Source organism: Rhinatrema bivittatum, chromosome 9 (genome assembly GCF_901001135.1).
Source record: "Rhinatrema bivittatum chromosome 9, aRhiBiv1.1, whole genome shotgun sequence".
NCBI classification, from domain to species: domain Eukaryota; kingdom Metazoa; phylum Chordata; class Amphibia; order Gymnophiona; family Rhinatrematidae; genus Rhinatrema; species Rhinatrema bivittatum.
In genome coordinates this window covers 112,808,038-112,828,822 of record NC_042623.1, presented here as the reverse complement: position 1 = coordinate 112,828,822, position 20,785 = coordinate 112,808,038, and the positions used below count along the sequence as shown (strand labels likewise).

The 20,785-nt window shown below is 44.1% G+C and overlaps 1 protein-coding gene across 11 annotated transcripts in view; it reads left to right on the top strand.

Moving 5' to 3' along the window:
- Positions 1 to 20,785, top strand: part of SCAF11 (SR-related CTD associated factor 11) — a 529,866-nt gene that overhangs the window by 422,913 nt on the left and 86,168 nt on the right. For all 11 annotated transcript variants that reach the window (XM_029616088.1, XM_029616082.1, XM_029616081.1 and 8 more), the window contains 2 exons: positions 6,178 to 6,284; positions 14,323 to 17,979. In XM_029616088.1, the coding sequence (XP_029471948.1) occupies positions 6,178 to 6,284; positions 14,323 to 17,979 (3,764 nt within the window). The remainder of the gene's footprint in view (positions 1 to 6,177; positions 6,285 to 14,322; positions 17,980 to 20,785) is intronic.

Sequence of the window (20,785 nt, the reverse complement as noted above, 5' to 3'; positions counted from 1 at the left end):
CCCTGAAGTACAAGACAGATTATCTGATCTGCCCTGCATAGGAGACAATCTGTTTGGGGAACAGATTCAGCGGACGGTGGCGGAACTCAAGGACCATCATGAGACCCTTCGCCAGCTCTCCCTGATGCCCTCCGAGAATTCCTCCAGACAGCTTTTCAGGAAGGATACTAAGAACATAAGAACAAGCCATACTGGGTCAGACCAAGGGTCCATCAAGCCCAGCATCCTGTTTCCAACAGTGGCCAATCCAGGCCATAAGAACCTGGCAAGTACCCAAAAACTAAGTCTATTTCATGTTACTGTTGCTAGAAATAGCAATGGCTATTTTCTAAATCACCTTAATTAATAGCAGGTAATGGACTTCTCCTCCAAGAACTTATCCAATCCTTTTTTAAACACAGTTTTACTAACTGCACTAACCACAACCTCTGGCAACAAATTCCAGAGTTTAATTGTGCGTTGAGTAAAAAAAGAACTTTCTCCGATTAGTTTTAAATGTGCCACATGCTAACTTCATGGCGTGCCCCCTAGTCTTTCTATTATCCGAAAGAGTAAATAACCGATTCACATCTACCCGTTCTAGACCTCTCATGATTTTAAACACCTCTCATGATTTTAAACACCTCTATCATATCCCCCAGACTAAAAAGGTCATTCTTCCGTCCAAAGAAGTCCTATCCACCACAGTCGAGGACTCGTTCCATGAGACCTTTCCAAAAGGCCCAGTCTCGTCAACCTCGTAAACAAAAGCCGCAAGCAGCTCCTCAGCCGGGCCTTGCTTCCGGTTTTTGACTCCTGCATAAAGAGCAGCAGGCAATTTCCACTGCCTCATATACCAGTGGGAGGTCAATTATGCCTTTTCAACAACAGGTGGCACATAATCACCTTGGACCAGTGGGTCCTTGCCATAATCTCTCAAGATTATCGCCTGAACTTTCTCTCCATTCCACCGGACTCCCCACCTCTACCGGCGTGGAGAGCATCCGACCACTCACTACTCCTGGAGCAGGAGGTCTCCCTCCTCCTCCAGTCCAGAGCAATAGAACCAGTACCTGATTCTCTACAAGGCCTAGGATTCTATTCTTGGTACTTTCTAATCCCCCAAAAATCGGGAGGCGTTCGTCCAATTCTGGACCTACGTGCCCTCAAGTACCTCCAACGAGAAAAGTTCAAGATGTTAACCTTGGGTTCCCTCCTTACTCTTCTGCAAAGAGGAGAATGGCTCTGCTCTCACGATCTCCAAGATGCTTACACGCACATTGCGATAAATTCATCTCATTGCAGGTTCCTAAGATTTCTAGTAGGCCACAAGCACTATCAATACCGAGTGCTCCCATTCAGCCTGGCACCTGCACCACAAGTCTTCACCAAGTGCTTCGTAGTAGGAGCAGCCTTCCTCAGGACTCAAGGTGTTCACATCTACCCCTATCTAGATGATTGGTTGATCAGGGCTCCCACTCAGCAAGCTACTCTGTCATCCCTACGTCTTACTGTACACACTCTGATTTCGCTAGGATTTCTTGTCAACTACAAAAAATCCTGCTTAGTCCCATCTCAAACTTTATCATTCAAAGGGGCAGACTTGGACACCTTGTAGGCAAAGGCATTTCTGCCTCAACAGCAAGCTCTCACCCTCATCTCCATCGCACACCAGCTACAGTCTCAGCAACGCACAACTGCATGCCACTTCCTTATCCTACTGGGACACATGGCGTCCTCAGTACAGGTTACCCCAATGGCCCGCTTGGCCATGAGAGTCATGCAGTGGACTCTAAGGTCACAATGGACTCAGTTGGTCCAACCTCTATCAACCATTGTCCACATCATCGACTCATTCCGTCAGTCTCTAGCCTGGTGGAAAAATCAGATCAATCTCCTCCAAGGCCTGCCCTTCCAAGCTCCAGACCCTCAAATAATTCTCACCACCGATGCTTCCAACCTCAGCTGGGGAGCCCATGTGGCTGATTCGCAAACACAAGGAACTTGGTCTCCAGAGGAAGCCAAACACCAAATCAATTTCCTAGAGCTTCGAGCAATCAGATATGCTCTCAGGGAATTTCAGGATCGCCTTTCCAGTCAGGTCATCCTGATTCAGACGGACAACCAGGTGGCCATGTGGCTCATCAACAAACATGGAGGGACGGGCTCCTTCCTACTGTGTCAGGAAGCTGCGCAGATATGGGCGGAGGCCCTCTCCCACTCGATGTACCTCAGGGCCACCTATTTGCCAGGAGTGGACAATGTGTTGGCGGACAACCTAAGTTGCACTTTCCAGCCGCACGAGTGGTCCCTCAACCCCTCAGTAGCGGACGCAATATTCCACGTTGGGGTCATCCTCGCATAGACCTCTTTGCATCACCTCAAAACTGCAAGGTGGAGAACTTTTGCTCTCTCACTCGCAGCCACCGTTCACAGCCAAGAGATGCGTTCTCCCTCTCATGGGCAACCGGTCTCCTATATGCATTCCCTCCACTTCCACTTCTCTCGAAGACTTTCGTGAAGTTACGTCAGGACAAAGGATGCATGATCCTGATAGCACCTCACTGGCCTCACCAAGTGTGGTATCCAATACTTCAGGATCTCTCTATTCGCAAGCACATTCCCTTGGGAATGGACTCGCTTCTGATCACTCTGATCACATCTGTGTTCAGTTCTGGAGACCGTATCTGAAGAGACAGAGACAAGATGGAGGCGGTCCAGAGAAGGGTGACAAAAAAGGTGGAGGGTCTTCATCGAATGACATACGAGGAAAGATTGAAGAATCTAAATATGTACACCCTGGAAGAAAGGAGGAGCAGGGGTGATATGATTCAGACTTTCAGATACTTGAAAGGCTTTAATGATCCAAAGACAATGACAAACCTTTTCCATCAGAAAAAAATCAGCAGAACCAGAGGTCACGAGCTGAGGCTCCAGGGAGGAAGACTAAGAACCAATGTCAGGAAGTATTTCTTCACGGTAAGAGAGTGGTGGATGCCTGGAATGCCCTTCCGGAGTAAGTGGTGAAGACCCGAACTGTGAAGGACTTCAAAGGGGCATGGGACAAACATTGTGGATCCATCAAGTCTAGAGGACGTGAATGAAGAGGGGGTGGCTCGCATACAGTATGCCGAACAAGCAGCAGCCCTCAAGATAGAAGGGCTCAGAATAAAAGAACAACAGGAAGCCACAGCTGCCGCCACAGCCGCCGCCGAAGTGCGCAGAAAGGCTGAGCTAGAGATCGCCTTAGATCTGTTGCAGTAAAAGGGAGAAGCAGCAGCCCTTGAAGCCCAAATTAAAGGTCTTGTTGTGGGGGGGGGGAGTTGTCACAGCCACAAAAAGTAGCAGACGCAGGGATCAATAACCGGGGCCCGCAAGGCCAGGGGTGGGAGGAGGCAGCAGAACACTGCATGGAGCGGCAGTAGCCACAGAGGCATTCACGAAGCAGGGATGCCAGTGGTCGGTGTTCCACCTTCACGGAGCGGAAGGCTGGAGTGGCATTCACGGAGCAGGATGCCAATGGTATACCATCTTCACGGAGCGGAAGGATGGAGGGCTGCCATCTCCAAAAAAAAAAAGCAGAGGGGTGGGTAAGAGTATGTAAAATTACCGGTGAGGACGTAGGCTCTAGGTATTGCCAATTATTAGGCTTGTTTCAATATTTGTTGATTGTTAATGTGGCTCGCGAGAATGAGCGCTACTACCTGGAGATAATACCCTTGTTCAATGTACATACACACGGTTAATGAGACTCCATCATTGCTCTAGGCTTCAACAGCAAGAGGAAATGTGGAAGAAAAAAAAAAGATTTGCATTCACAAAAATGCGAGGTGTAGCTTGCTTGTTACGGCGGTTACTTCCCCAAAACCAAATAAGCCGATACTTTACTTTCAATACATGTCCAGCATAGCTTTCTGCTTCAACGGCAGGGGGAATGTGGAAAAGAGGATCTGTATATGGACAACAACCAACAAGGTCTAAATTACATAGTCTGGGTGGACAAAGGCATGGGTGTAGCCTGCTTATTGCTGCGGTTACTACCCCTAATTAAGCTAGATATTCACTTGGATGTGGTTCCGGCACTGCTCTCTACATTGGTGGTAGGATGAGGGGAAATGGAACTAAGGGGTACTAAAAGCCAGGCGTAACAAGTATGAGAAAAAAAAAAAAAAAAAAGAGTGCATGGCTTGCTGGGCAGACTGGATGGGCCGTTTGGTCTTCTTCTGCTGTCATTTCTATGTTTCTATGTTTCACTCAGAATGGTGGGTGCCTAAGCCACCCCAATCTTCAAACTTTGTCCCTGACTGCCTGGATGTTGAAAGATTAATTCTTCAGCCACTTCACCTTTCGGAGCCAGTTTCCCGTGTCCTGATTGCTTCATGGAAGCCTTCCACGAAAAAGTCTTACCTATACAAATGGAACAGGTTTAAGTCATGGTGTTCTTCTCAATCCCTTGATCCCTTTACCTGTTACACCACGAAGTTTCTAGACTATTTCTGGCACTTGTCAGAATCAGGTCTAAAAACTTCCTCCATCAGAATGCATGTCAGTGCGGTGGCCGCCTTCCATAAAGGTTTCGGGGATGTTACTATTTCAGTACAACCCCTCGTAACACGTTTTCTGAAAGGATTGCTTCTCCTCAAGCCTCCACTACGCCCTCCGGCCCCTTCTTGGGACCTCAATCTGGTTTTGGGTCGGCTCATGAAACCACCATTCGAGCCTCTCCAATCATGTGATCTTCGCTGTCTCACATGGAAGTTGGTTTTTCTTTTGGCAATCACATCTGCTCGCAGAATTAGTGAGTTACAGGCCCTAGTTACCTATCCGCCTTACACTAAACTTCTGCAGGACCGGGCAGCACTCCGTACTCACCCTACGTTTTTACCTAAGGTAGTATTGGAGTTTCACATTAATCAATCCATTATACTACCTACCTTCTTTCCCAGGCCCCACTCCAATCCAGGAGAACAGGCTCTACATACCCTTGACTGCAAATGGGCTCTAGCATTCTATCTAGACCGTACAGCTGCCCACAGGAAAAGCACTCAATTGTTTGTCTCTTTCCATTCCATCAAATTGGGGCAGCCTGTGAGTACGCAGACTCTCTCTCCTCCTGGTTAGCGGACTGCATATCCTTTTGCTATCAGCAAGCAGGCATTCCACTTCAAGACCGTGTTAAAGCACACACTGTGAGGGCCATGGCAACTTCAGTAGTGCATCTATGCTCAGTGCTGCTTCCTGACATTTGCAGGGCTGCTACCTGGAGTTCTCTCCATACCTTTACAGCCCATTATTGCTTAGACAAGGCTGGAAGACAAGATTCCATCTTCGGACAATCTGTCTTGCGCAACCTTTTTACAACTTGATGTACCAACACCCTTCCGCCTGCCCGTTAGGGTTCAGGATGCCCTCTACCAAATTCCACCCCAGTCCTTGTGCCTATTGCACATCTTGGGTACATTTGGTGCATTTCTCGGACATCCTCAGCTCGGTACTCGCCCATATGTGAAGACTACCATCCTGCTTGTCCTGTGAGAAAGCAAATGTTGCTTACCTGCAACAGGTGTTCTCACAGGACAGCAGGATGTTAGTCCTCACGAAACCCGCCTGCCACCCCGTGGTGTTGGGTTCGTTTTTATTTTATTTTTCGGCACTTCCTGTAGCTTTAAACAAGACTGAAGAGGGACCCCTGCAGGCTGCAGGTTTAGTGCCAGTCAAAGTTCTAGAAACTTTGACAAAAGTGTTCCATGATTGGGCTCCATCCTGTGATGTCACCCATATGTGAGGACTAACATCCTGCTGTCCTGTGAGAACACCTGTTACAGGTAAGCAACATTTGCTTTTCTTTGTTTTACCCTGTTGCCTTCTGCCTCTTATCTGCTGGTGGTGGAGCATAACCAACTTGTCTGGCTTGGTCTGACAGGACTCAAGGTAAGGAAGGTAGCAGGTAAGACTGAATTTCATCATTGTGAGAACAATGTACATATGTAGACAGCTTCAAATTTATAACTGAGATGATTATAAATGTAGAAGATTGAAGTTACATTAGAAAGCAAGAATAGAAATTAAACAGATTGAGAGGTAATTTGTGAAGATGTGTGTAAGCATTTTTTTCTACTTAGGTGCCCCTAATTTTTCATGTGCCCAGCATATTTGTTAGAGCTCATCTTATCACTGTTTCCCTGTTTATTTCTACAGAATATCCTCCCTGCCTAATGAATTTCAAACAGAATTTCTTTCTGTATCTCTTTCCTTGATGATGGGAAATGTGTTTCCAGTCAATCCTGCATCTCCAGAAAATTTTGGTAACTTTTTCTTTTCCATTATTTGCTTATAGTTTCTTAAAGTTTGTTTTTATACAAGTTAGTGAATGTGGGAAAGTACTATTCAAATTGTTTACAAAATCTTACTTTAAAGAATTAGGAGAAGATCATTTAATTTGCTGGACATTTCATTAGGGTTTGAACTGCTAGTGGCAGGCAGACTTTGGTTTGTTATGAAAAATAAATGATAGATGTGACAGACCACTACCAGTGCTCATCCTCTGACTGAATCAAAGTCCTTTTAAACATCCTCCTTCAGCTTTGGTTCAAGAAGAATCCCAATTATATATTTCCTTTAAAATCTATTGTGCCGGGCTGGCCTGGTCGCTCAGTAACTGACAAATCGAGGATTGAGGTTTAATTTTTGGGTCAAGTCTTCAGTTCCCCAACTCAGCCAGAGGCTATGGATGCCATGAAGACTGCATTCACAAACTCTGCAGGGAGGGCAGTCCCAGTCATTCCACAACAGTGATACCTAGTTGCCATACCTAGGGCCCTTGAGTTTAGGGCAGTGTTTCCCTAGTCTCTCCTGGAGGCACACCTAATCAGTCTGTTTTCAGGATATGAGATAGATTTGCATGCATTGGAGACCAGAGTATGCAAATCTATCTTATGCATATTCACTGTGACAGTCCTGGTGTGCCTCCAGGATAGAGGATTGGGAAACATTGGTTTAGGGTCTCAGAAAGGCCACTGGTATATAGCCGCTGCAAAAGATTGTCACTGCAGTGACTAGCCTAAGTGAGTATGGATGAGATATAAAATCCCTGGTTAGTTTGCAGTGAAGGCTCATGGAATCGGATCCCCGCCCTGGCACTGATTGAGTGAAGTTCAAAAAGAGCAGGAGGAGCAGCAGGGTCAATAAAAATTAAGCCACCACTTTTATCAATAGTTTCAGGAACTTCTGAAGTTGTTTCCTATATGCATAAATAGATCCATTTTTGCCTATGGTCTTCTCAGATTAGCTCCATTTGACATTTCCATTTTAGCTCAAATCCCACTCCTTGAGGTTGCAATTATATTTATAATTTAGTTAGTACATTTCAGATGGCAAATTTGCCAAAAAATGATTTTTAAACAATATTAATTCCACACCTTAAGCAAAACTATGAGAGCAGTTTACAATAAAAACATCCATAAAAACAATCACCACCTCCACTGCTAAACCCATTTTACCCCTGCAACCCCACCCATTCAAGCACTAATTATAATGAGACACTAAGGTTGTCATTAAATAGCTTTAAATATACATGTTTCGGGATTGCAAAGGTAACTAAAAATTAGGGAATCAAAACATGAAAAACAAGCAATAAGTTAATTCAGTGTTTTCTCATCCCTTTCTTGCAGGGAAGCTCACCTAACCAGTTGTGTTTTCAGAATTGGGTTGGAGACCTAGTCTGTGCAGATCTCTAAATCATATTCATTGTAGCAGTCCTGAAACCCGACTGGATTGGTGTGCCTCTAGGAGAGGGTTGCGAAACACTTGAGTTAATTAAAAGCATACCAAGCTAATATAAAATGGCTAATAGTAAGTTTATTTGCCTGTGTAGCACATGTATCAATCAGGTTGAAAGATAGTACTCCTTAGCTGAGACCGACCAGCTCACTTGCATCTGTTTCATAATCATGACAACCTACTGAGCACAGTGAGGAAAAAGTACAACTACTGAATATTTTTACCATGATTCTTCATATATAATACAAACAAATTGTTAATCTGTAACTCTGTAACTCTCAGCAACAAGTTAGACACTAATTTCTCCCCACAAATGTTGCCATTTGAACAAATAGGGCAGGGGTTCCCAACCTTTTTGGGAGCTTGGATCCCTTTTCAACCTCCAAAATTTTCATGGACCATCATATGCTTCTCTTTCATTTTTACCTGCAGTAATATGCTGAATATAGAAAGTTATTAATGTAATAAAGAAATAATTATAAGCACCCCAGACTCATTCATAATATATAAAACTTATTAAAAAATGCTTACTGATATAAACGGAATATATTTAATTGTAAAGCACAGCAGTAAATGTGCAATAATGTACTCATATTCAATAACTTGTGTAACTGAAGTGCCATACAGCTGGATCTGGACCGACTGGGGGAGAATGGACTGGTGGAGGGAGAAAGAGAGACAGACTGGCAGAGATAGACCGGTGGAAGGAGAGACTGACCAGGATGGACTGGTGGAGGGAGGGAGAAAGGGAGATGGCAAGAAAGGAACTGGTGAAGGGAGAAAGAGACTGATGGAAATGGACTGGTGGAGGGGAGAGAGACTCTTGGAAATAGACTGGTGGATAAAGACCAACTGATGGGATAGACTGGTGGAGTGAGATAGAAATAGAAACTAGTGGGAGATTGGTGGGAAAGGAGAGAGAGAGACTGGTGGGAATGGAATGGTGGAGAGAGAATGACTGCCAGGAATGGACTATGGAGAGAGAGAGAGAGAGAGAGAGATAGCTAGTGGTGAAGATAAACTGGTGGAGAGAGAGAGAGAGAGCACAACTGGTGGGCTTGGAGTGGTGGAGTGAGAGTCATGGACTGGTTGGGATGGATTATGGGACAAAAACAGAGTGAGTCTGGTGGGGAAAGGGGAAGGAGGAATGTTTGAGACAGGCCCACATCACTAAAAGGGAGATAGAGAGGTTTGGTGCATATATTTCCCTCCCAACACCTCGCCCCTCAGGTTGTTTTTTTTTTGTTTTGGTTTTTTTTTAAATTATGATTTTTAAAGAAAATCACCTGCAACAGGGAAACTACCTTGTTAGTTTGATCTTAGTGGGGGTCCAATGGCTCTTTCCACACATGCCTGTTACCAAATTCCATATATGCAGAGAAAGGATACCGCCACTCATAAAGCAAGAGGCACTGCTACAAACATTTTGCATCATGTTCTTATCATTGTCAGAAAGCGATGGGCATGCATGTCAGTGGCCTCTCTAGATAGAAGAACCTTCTAGGTAACAAAAAAAAAAACCTTGGCCAGTTTCAATCTAGTAAAACTACCTCTAAAATTATTCAAGATCATTGATCAAAAATTCTTCTAGATAGGAGACAAATTGGGACAAATCCCGGTATAAAACCTGCACTTCACATTCTACAGTATCCTGTGTTCACAGAAACTCCCCCAGAAAAGGGTACAGGGAGAACAAGGACATTTCCCCTTACCATTCACTAAAAAATATAATACTCAAATTCTGATGTCACCTCAGTAACAGCAATACAAACATCTTCCACTACCAGGAGCATTATATAATACAAAATCCTGCAAAATATGTACTCAGAACCTATAGAAAACCTGCCATATCATAAGACATTAACTGATAGACTCAAGCAGTAAGAACTTTACCTATGAAAAGGCAACACTGCGAATATCACACTTGGTCCTAAAATACAAATACACCTCCTGTTAGGAAAATAGAACAAATTAGGCTGCTGTAGATCCCTATTTAGAAACTACATGCTAGTAGAACACCTTACCTAAGTCATATATGCAGGACACAGACAGACTCTCTCCAAATACAGAGTATAAATAAACGTGCAGACAAAAACTGAATTGGAAACAGCAATAAGCCAGCCTCCTTATGCATTGCAACAGTGGAAAAACAGAAACATCAGCATTCCTCATAAAACAAATACAATCAAGAAATATAAAATAATAATAGTAAAACATATTAATAAAAGAATATTTCAAAACACCTGACACATACAACATCCAGTAATTTAAAATTCATTTAAATTAGGTATCAATCAACAATAAAATATTTCAGAAAATCAGACACATCAAATAATAGCCAACAATAAAACTAATAAGGATTTCAAAATTCCACAGTTTCCATATCTTTCTCCCCACACACACACGTGCGCGCATTAATGCTTACTCATACACATGTTCTCTCTCTCCTATACACATGCTGACATACACACTTCTTCTCTGTCATACGCATAATGGTTTCTCATACACATGTTCTCTCACACACACACTCCCTTTCTCATACACATAGGCTCATTCTTTCACACTCAAACCAATATGAAGTCATAAGAACATAAGAACATGCCATACTGGGTCAGACCAAGGGTCCATCAAGCCCAGCATCCTGTTTCCAACAGTGGCCAATCCAGGCCATAAGAACCTGGCAAGTACCCAAAAACTAAGTCTATTTCATGTTACTGTTGCTAGTAATAGCAATGGCTATTTTCTAAATCACCTTAATTAATAGCAGGTAATGGACTTCTCCTCCAAGAACTTATCCAATCCTTTTTTAAACACAGCTATACTAACTACACTAACCACATCCTCTGGCAACAAATTCCAGGGTTTGTGTGTTGAGTGAAGAAGAACTTTCTCCGATTAGTTTTAAATGTGCCACATGCTAACTTCATGGAGTGCCCCCTAGTCTTTCTATTATCTGAAAGACTAAATAACTGATTCACATCTAACTGTTCTAGACCTCTCATGATTTTAAACACCTCTATCATATCCCCCCTCAGCCATCTCTTCTCCAAGCTGAAAAGTCCCAACCTCTTTAGTCTTTCCTCATAGGGGAGCTGTTCCATTCCCCTTATCATTTTGGTCGCCCTTCTCTGTACCTTGTCCATCGCAATTATATCTTTTTTGAGATGCGGCGACCAGAATTGTACACAGTATTCAAGGTGGGGTCTCACCATGGAGTAATACAGAGACATTATGACATTTTACGTTTTATTCACCATTCCCTTCCTAATAATTTCCAACATTCTGTTTGCTTTTTTGACTGCCACAGCACACTGAACTGATGATTTCAATGTGTTATCCACTATGACGCCTAGATCTCTTTCTTGGGTGGTAGCACCTAATATGGAACCTAACATTGTGTAACTATAGCATGGTTATTTTTCCCTATTTGCATCACCTTGCACTTAATCACATTAAATTTCATCTGCCATTCTGATGCCCAATTTTCCAGTCTACAAGGTCTTCCTGCAATTCAAGACAATCTGCTTGTGATTTAACTACTCTGAACAATTTTGTATCATCTGCAAATTTGATTACCTCTTTCGTCATATTTCTTTCCAGATCATTTATAAATGTATTGAAAAGTAAGGGTCCCAATACAGATCCCTGAGGCACTCCACTGCCCACTCCCTTCCACTGAGAAAATTGTCTATTTAATCCTACTCTCTGTTTCCTGTCTTTTAGCCAGTTTGTAATCCAAGAAAGGACTTTTCCTAGAAGCCTCTCATGAGGAACTTTATCAAACGCCTTCTGAAAATCCAAGTACACTATATCTACCGGTTCACCTTTATCCACATGTTAACTCCTTCAAAAAGGTGAAGCAGATTTGTGAGGCAAGACTTGCCTTGGGTAAAGCCATGCTGACTTTGTTCCATTAAACCATGTCTTTTTATATGTTCTGTGATTTTGATGTTTAGAACACTTCCCACTATTTTTCCTGGCACGGAAGTCAGGCTAACCTGTCTGTAATTTCCCGGATCGCCCCTGGAGCCCTTTTTAAATATTACATTACATTAGCTATCCTCCAATGGGGTTACATTAGCTATCCTCCAGTCTTCAGGTACATTGGATGATTTTAATGATAGGTTACAAATTTTTACTAATCGGTCTGAAATTTTATTTTTTAGTTCCTTCAGAATCCTGGGGTATATACCATCTGGTCCAGGTGATTTACTACTCTTCAGTTTATCAATCAGGCCTACCACATCTTCTAGGTTCACCGTGATTTGGTTCAGTCCATCTGAATCATTAACCATGAAAACCTTCTCAGGAACGGGTATCTCTCCAACATCTTCTTTAGTAAACACCAAAGCAAAGACATCATTTAATCTTTCCGCGATGGCCTTATCTTCTCTAAGTGCCTTTTTAACCCCCCTTCTCTAAGTGCCCCTTTAACCCCCTCGATCATCCATTCCACTTATTATTTTTTAGACCTCTATCATATCTCTCCTCAGCCATCTCTTCTCCCAGCTGAAGAGTCCTCATTTTTTAAATTTTTCTTCATAGGGGAATTGTTCCATCCCCTTTATCATTTTGGTCGCCCTTCTTTGTACCTTTCTTAATTCTGCTATACCTTTTTTGAGATGTGGTGACCAGAACTGCACACAGTACTCAAGATGAGGTCACAACATGGAGTGATACAGCGGCATTATGATATTCTCTGTTTTATTCTCCATTCCTTTCCTAATAATCCCTAGCATTCAATTTGCTTTCTTGGCTGCTGCTGCATACTGAGAAGATTTCAACACATTTTTACCGTTGACCCCTACATCCTTTTCTTAAGTGGTGACTCTTAAACTTGCAGTGTGTAACTATAATTTGGGTTAATCTTCCCTAGGTGCATCACTTTGCACTTGTCCACATTAAATTCCATTTGCCATTTGTGTGCCCAATCTCCCAGTTTTGCAATGTTCTCTTGCAATTTCTCACAATCCTCTACTGATTTAAACACTTTGAGTAATTTTGAGTCAATGACAAATTTGATCACACAAAAACATATGCTTCCTCTCTCGCATGCTCTCTCTCATACACATTTTTCCTCTCTCGCACACTCTTGCTCCCTCTCTCTAATTCACACAGGCCTTCATGCTCACACACCCTCTCTCTCACCCAGGACGTTCCCTCTCTTTGTCCTGGAATCTCCAGGGGTCCAGTGGCTACCTTCTCACTCAGGCTGCTGGCGGAATGGGGTGAGCATGGCTGCCCGCAGTCTTCAGCCGCTGGCGAGATGGGATGCACTGGCGGCCCTCTTCAGTCTAGCTGCTGGTGTGATGAAGTTCACCAATGGCCTTTTGGCCTTTTTTGAGGCTGCCGTGAAATGGGGTCTGTTGCAGCCTGTTGGGCCTCTTCTTGGCGTGGGTTTTAATGTCTCCTCCCACATTTTGTGGACCCCCCGGTTATGGTCTGGCAGACCCCAGGTTGGGAACCACTGAAATATGGAAATATGATCTGATATTTTTCAAGGGCTAACTGTATAGAAGTATTATCTACGTGCTTTTTGCACTGGATAAAAAAAAAAAAAAGTGGGGTATGTGCGCACGATCAGTATTTATGACCATTGCAGAGACGGGTTAAGAGGTACTTCTGAGGCAGGGATGAAATCGGGCAAATTGTATTTTATAATATAATGTAATTGAGGGAGGTTGGTGATACACTAATATTATATGAGTGGCAGAATGTTTCATTGTGGTCGCCTATATCTTTAAATCTCATTCTGTGAAAATCCTCACGTATATTTATGTATTTAATTTTTTAAGCACTTGCCATTCACTTTCCCTTCTTTTCAAGAAAAACTGATATGCTTATCCATTTATCCAGAATCTTTTAAAGCTCTTGGTGTGTGTGTAAAAAAAAAAAAAAAAAAAATTCTTATAAAATATTTTGATATTTATTTTATTTTTATAAACCGCTTCCTTGATATTTTGGGGGAAAAAAAATCACCTAATGCAGTGTGCAGGCTAAAATCGAATCCAGTACATCAAAACATTAAACCAAAAAAAAATACAACATAAATAATACAATACAAAAGAAGCTGAGACAGAACACCTTCCTAAGCTATAAAATTCCATCAACCAGACCAGTGAGAAACTCCCATAACAAAAAGCACTCAAATAGCACTGCTGCCCCAATTGAGTATATGATCACACTCATAATCCTCCCTGTAAACCAACTAGTTTCATCTTCCAAAATCAACCTCATCACTATACCCCAGAAGAAATTAACACACACAACCAAACTGTCATCATATGACTCTGGAGTATTTTTATGTTACAAAATAAGATTCTAATACCATTTACATCTTTCTTTCATGGTCTCCTGTGTCCTGTTCAGTTTACTGGCTGAGTTTGTGTAAAAAGGTTAACTGAAGGTTCTGAAACAGAGAAAAGCTAGAATGTAATTCCTGAATGTTGACGCATTAAAGAAAAATGAAGCTTAATTTTCCTTGAGTAGGTTAGTTCTGGGTTACTTGACCAGATGCATGCATTGAAATTAACTACATTTATATCAATTGTTTTCTGTTTATAGGTAGGACATGCGTACTCACACATACACAAGATGGAGTGGAGAAAAAGCAGGCTTCTGGTGCATCCAGCAATAGAGGAAGTAAGAAAAAGCCAGCAAGTACAGCTGAGAGAAGGAGATCTACACGCAACAGCAAAGCTAAGGAGACAAGCCAACTTCCAACCCCATCCAAGTCAAGTAACTCTGGGAGTGATGCCCCCAATGGCAATAATTCATCTATGAATGTTGAGACTCCTGCAGCTTCAAAAAAGCAACATCCAAAACGAAGGGCTAAAAGGGCAGCTAAAAAAATGACTCCGGTTAAAAAAAAACTTAGATCATCTCTGTGTCCTGAAGATCCATCATCTAGTGATTCACAAGATGTTGATACTGCTGAGTCAGAAACAGTTCCAGAATTCCTTCTACACAGACAAAAACAGTGTGTTGATGAGCTCTCTTCAGCAACTGCACAAGAAGGGCAGCCTGATGTTGAACACACTGTAGCACCTTCAAGAGAAGGGCAACCTGATGCTGAATGCTCTCCATCAACTGCAAGAGAGGGGCAGCCTGATGCTGAGCTTAATTTGGTAGTACTTGCAAGAAAGGGACAGCCTGAAACTGAGCTTGCTCTGGCAGAACCCACAGAGCACCACTCTGATACTGAGCTTTCTCTATCACCTACCTATGTGTGTCATTTGAACGCAGAGCTCTGTCTGTCATCAACTATAGAGCAGCAGTCTGGCGATCTTTCTTCAGGACCAGACCTTGAGCAGCAATCAGATCCAGAGCTCCCTCCAGCATTGGTGAGAAAGCAATATTCAGATGCAGAGCTTTCTCCAGCACCTGTCTTAGAACGGCAGACAGATATAGAGCTTTTTCCAGTGCCAGATCTAGAGCAGCAGATGGATGAAGAGTTCTATCCAGCGCCAAAACTAGAACGGCAAACAGATGCAAAAATCTCTCCAGCACCACTCCTCGAACGGCAATCTAGTGAAGAGGTCTGTCAAGCACCGTCCCTCGAGCGGCAGCCAAATGCAGAGCTGTTTCCGGTGTCTCCCCTCGAGCGGCAGCCGAATGCAGAGCTGTCTCCGGTGTCTTCCCTCGAGCGGCAGCCGAATGCAGAGCTGTCTCCGGTGTCTCCCCTCGAGCGGCAGCCGAATGCAGAGCTGTTTCCGGTGTCTCCCCTCGAGCGGCAGCCGAATGCAGAGCTGTCTCCGGTGTCTCCCCTCGAGCGGGAGCCGAATGCAGAGCTGTCTCCGGTGTCTCCCCTCGAGCGGGAGCCGAATGCAGAGCTGTCTCCGGTGTCTCCCCTCGAGCGGCAGCCGAATGCAGAGCTGTCTCCGGTGTCTCCCCTCGAGCGGCAGCCGAATGCAGAGCTGTCTCCGGTGTCTCCCCTCGAGCGGCAGCCGAATGCAGAGCTGTCTCCGGTGTCTCCCCTCGAGCGGCAGCCGAATGCAGAGCTGTCTCCGGTGTCTCCCCTCGAGCGGCAGCCGAATGCAGAGCTGTCTCCGGTGTCTCCCCTCGAGCGGCAGCCGAATGCAGAGCTGTCTCCGGTGTCTCCCCTCGAGCGGCAGCCGAATGCAGAGCTGTCTCCGGTGTCTCCCCTCGAGCGGCAGCCGAATGCAGAGCTGTCTCCGGTGTCTCCCCTCGAGCGGCAGCCGAATGCAGAGCTGTCTCCGGTGTCTCCCCTCGAGCGGCAGCCGAATGCAGAGCTGTCTCCGGTGTCTCCCCTCGAGCGGCAGCCGAATGCAGAGCTGTCTCCGGTGTCTCCCCTCGAGCGGCAGCCCAACATAGAGCTGTGTCTGCCGCCCCTCGAGCGGCAGCCGGATGCAGAGCTGTCGCCGGCGCCGCCCCTCGAGCGGCAGCCGGATGCAGAGCTGTCGCCGGCGCCGCCCCTCGAGCGGCAGCCGGATGCAGAGCTGTCGCCGGCGCCGCCCCTCGAGCAGCAGCCGGATGCAGAGCTGTTGCCGGCGCCAACCCTTGAGCGGCAGTCAAGTATTAGCAATTCCAGTTATATGTACACAATTGATGAAACAACTAAAGGGGCTGCTGTTGGCATTTCAAGGTGTTGTGATCTTGGAAAAAGTGAGAAATTTACAGAAGACTGTTTTAAAGAACAGTATACTGTGGAACACTCAGACACCTGCAATAGAGAACCTCCTATATTGTCCCGTGAGGAATATGTTCAAATTGAAACAAAGTCTACAAATGAAAATGTTAAAGATTCTGAGACAATAGAATTCTCTAGGAGTACTATTGCTAAGGACAATCTGGCATTAGATATGCCTATCAGTAAATTGTTTGAGCATTCAAAATCTGATACATCTGAAAATGTATTAGAAGATGTAGCAAAATGTATTGTGCAAGAAACTGAAAATCTTAACTCTAATATATTATGTCATCCTTTGGAAGAGGAGCCTTTACTTGTGACTCAGAAATTGAAAAGTAAGGCAACACCTAAGATGAATACTGAGCAGTCAGAGTCTGAACACAGTACTAAAACTGCCTCCGAGCTACTTGACTCATTTTGCAGTGACCAGAATGAATCTGAAATTGAGACGAAATCTACTATGAAGCAAGAAAAAACAAAGAATTTATATCATGAATCTGAAAAGCAGATCTCCTCTTTAGACAATATTAACAAGAAAGAGGAAACTAGACTGCAGTATACAGAGGCAAAACATGTCTCCTTAACAGAAAAGAGAGGTGATAAAAAGGAGACTAGACCTCGAAAGTCTAGATTTCACTCTCCATCTACAACTTGGTCTCCTGAGAAAGATAATACAAGAGAAAGCAAAAGATCTCAATCCCAGTCAAGAGCTCGAGATTCTTCCCCCAAACTAAAATCTAGATCTCGAAGCAAAGATAAAGATGGTGATAAAGACGAACAATGGAGAGATCATAATAGGGATCGAAGAAATAGAAGACGTTCTAGGTCAAGATCTAGGAGCAGATCCCGGTCTAGATCAAGAACAAGATGGAGAGATTCTACATTTGAAAGGAATGAGCAAGCTGATCATTCTTTGAGTTACAGTGGCTGGTGGAAAAATGACAGCTGGAAAAGCTTTAGAGGAAATGACAGGTACAAAAGAAATGATCAGGAGAAACAAAATGAAAACTTCAGAAAGGAAAGAAATGATTTTAACAGAAATGTTGCTGAACCTTATTCAACAGAAAAGAGCAAGAATGAATACCCAGACTGGATAATGGAAAGAATTCAATCTGAAACGGATAATAGAAGAAAAGCAGAAAAATTTAAAGCTTTTCAATGGGAGCCAAAAAGATATAATTCCGGGGAGTCATGGACTAGAAATATTAGCTCAGGTTCAAATTGGAATCGTGGTCGAGGTTGCACCCGTGGCCATGGCAACTTCAGAGGTGGCTTTGGTTATAGAAACCAGAATGAAAATCGTTGGCAAAGCAGACAGCCCCTCTCAGGGAATTTAAACAGTTCAGGGAATGAATCTTCAAGGTTCACAGAACATCAGAACTTCAGGCGAAGAAATGAACAGGATTATTTTGATTCACCCAGTGATCGTTCTGGGTGGACATCTGCATCGAGTTGGGCTGTAAGAAAGACTTTACCTGCTGATGTACAGAATTACTATTCAAAAAGAGGAAGAAGCTCTTCAAGTCCGCAGGCTGGATGGTCAAGGTCTGAAGAAGAGACCTCTGAGCAAGGTATTCAGTGCTGATTTGTATACTGTTTCAAAAGGTGAATCCTAATCCATTGAATGTGACTTTTTTCTTTTGGTTTTAAGCTATTTTGGGATCATTTAATTTTTATCATTGGATACTTAGATCATGGCACTTTGCAGTTCAGTATTCAAACTTAAAGGGTCTTTCCCCTTAGAGTGGCTCCCTTTCCCCTCTTGTTAACTTTAGATGGAAGACAGGTCTAAGAAGCATCTGAGCAATTTGAAATCATCTTATATGAAGTGTTAAATATTTCTGCCTAAATATTTATTTAAAATACACTCTGCCTGCTGGTCCTTCTTTTCACAAATCTTACTTTGCAAAGAGGACTAGCAGAGATATTTAGTTTTTTCCCCAGTGTTTATTGAAGGAAAAGGAAATGGACCTCAAGCAGAAAATGGCATTAATGAATGTGTAACTATCACACATCCATTTATTGATGTGGAAGTAGATAAGGTTATAAAGATAGATAAAGCCCAAGAGGCCTCTTATGGTGTAAGCTAAAGAAAATGCCAGCTGCATCCCTCACAGCTCTGTTCATTTTGTTTTGGAGACAAGGGAAGATACAGAAGAATTTAGGAGAGCAGATTAGTCCTTATCCACAAGAGGAAACAAGGAGGAGGGAGGCCACTACAGACCTGTGAATCTGACTTTGGTGATGGGCATAGCTATGGAAATGGAGAAAGGCAGTAGGTCAAATTTGCATAAACACAGAGATAGATTAGTCTCTTAATGGCATAAATCACAGTTTTGACTCCGATCAACATCATTGTCAAAAACATAGGGTGCAATGTAGATCTAATGTACTTTAAAAGAAAAAGAAGTAAGATTCAATTATTGCTTATTGCCCAAAATGGGTCAAGGTAATTATTTCAGTTGGCTAGGAGCCTGACCAGCCCCTTTAAACCAGGATATTTCAGCTAATTCAGTCAAAGACTGTAATAAGTTAGCATAATCCTTAAGAGATAGTTTGTTGACATTAGGAAAGATGTTCATTATAATGAGCAAAGAGAAGAATTAGCCAATTCCTTATTCTGCCATACCAGTCAAGAGAAATGTTATGCCTCCCTGCCAGCAGGTGGAGACAGAGACTGTTTCCCATGGCATCACTCACAGTACATGAGTGGTGCAATAGTAAACTGTATTTCTCCGTCTCCAGCAGTTGCAGACATATCTGGACTGGTACAGCATTTGGAGAGCTCTAGGTATTATGTAGAGCCTAACAGATGAGGAAGTAGACTTTAGATATCCTCAGGGTTCCTAAGACCATGAGGGGCTTCAGCAACCTTGGTGGTTGAATTCTACTCTTGAGGCTGTGGCTTATTTCTTTCTTCACCTCCTTCCACCCACCCAGTTTCAGCTCAGCTTCCTACAATATTGTGGACTCTGGTTCTATTCCTTCCCTATTTAAGGAATCTTTCAGCAGAATAGCCAATTGAGGTATTAAAAAGGAGGAAACGATCAATTGCATGGAGTAGCTTAAATTCCAGTGGCTGCTGCAGCTGTTCTAGAAGAGCCCTGGGGAAAAAGGAAGCATGGAGGGCTGAAGAAATTGCCATACATGTAGAATCCATTGTTGGAATTTCGCCGTGGGTCCAGAGCATGAATGTACACTGGCTGTGGGAGGTGGGGAAGCATGGAGCAGCCTAGGGGTAAGGCTCCCTGATGTGGGAAACCATGTTCGGGGTGGGGAGAAGGGTCAGAGCTTAGCCTGCTGTGGCAGGGGGAGGACCCAATTTTATGGTGGGAGATACATTTTAAGTGCACACGAGAGGGAAAGCCTGAAACCATATCCCTTGACATCGGAGGCCCCTCAAACTATTTCCTGAAAGCTCAGGAGCTCCTTCTTTGGGAAACTTAGGGTTGAATGTCCCTTTTCTCCTGGAGTTTGTGCTACTTTTGCACAAGGCTTTTCTCCTTCAGGGCAAGTCAGAGGGACACAAGACGGCTGATTCTCAAGAAACCTTCTGAACATGATATTTCTTGGGAAATGTCCTGCAAAACAGATGTTTCCTAGCGTGTAGCTGATGGACTCAGGACCACTGGGTATAGTGTACTCCTGATAGCAGTTGGAGACGGATCAGATTTCAATCTGACGTCAACCCTAGTACATATACCCCTGCAGGAAGTGCAGCTCTTCAGTATTTTCCATCTCCATAGCAGTTAGGGACTCTTTGCACGCTAGCACAGCGTTAGAGTAAAATTTACCAAAGAAATCTTACCTCTACAGACGAGCCCCGCTCTCCTGCGGTGACACCCGTTGGGTCCCTCCTCTAGTCAAGATTCCCAAGGTGATTTCCGCGATCCCTCGGCGGTAAGCCTCAGTTGGGTGGCTGACCCTCGGCGGGGACCTAGCCCCTGACATCGGGTGAGGCTGAGAGGCAGCAGGTGCAACCTCGAGCGCGGCGGTGAAGGTATTTTCCCTCTACCCCCGCAGCTGGAGACCGTCCGGAACGAAATCGGGAAGCGCCGAGACAAGGTAAGGTAAAAATCTATTTAAAAGTCTCTGGTCTCCAAAGCTCTAGGAGACGCACAGGTCACCAGCTGGGACCTGTGCCACCGGGTTGATCTGCCCTAGCAGGGCTAGACCCCGGTCAGATCCAAGGGTCCTCCCACGTGGAGACACTCCAAGGTGGTCGCCATATTGTCCGCATGGTCGCCATCACCATTTTGGCCCTGTTTGCTGCGCTGTCCGCCGTCCTGATCCGTGCGCACAGAGGCAAGCCCATGCGCACAACGTCGCGCCCACAAGTACCGGGCGCACAAGCGAAGCGCATAGCCATGCACTCAC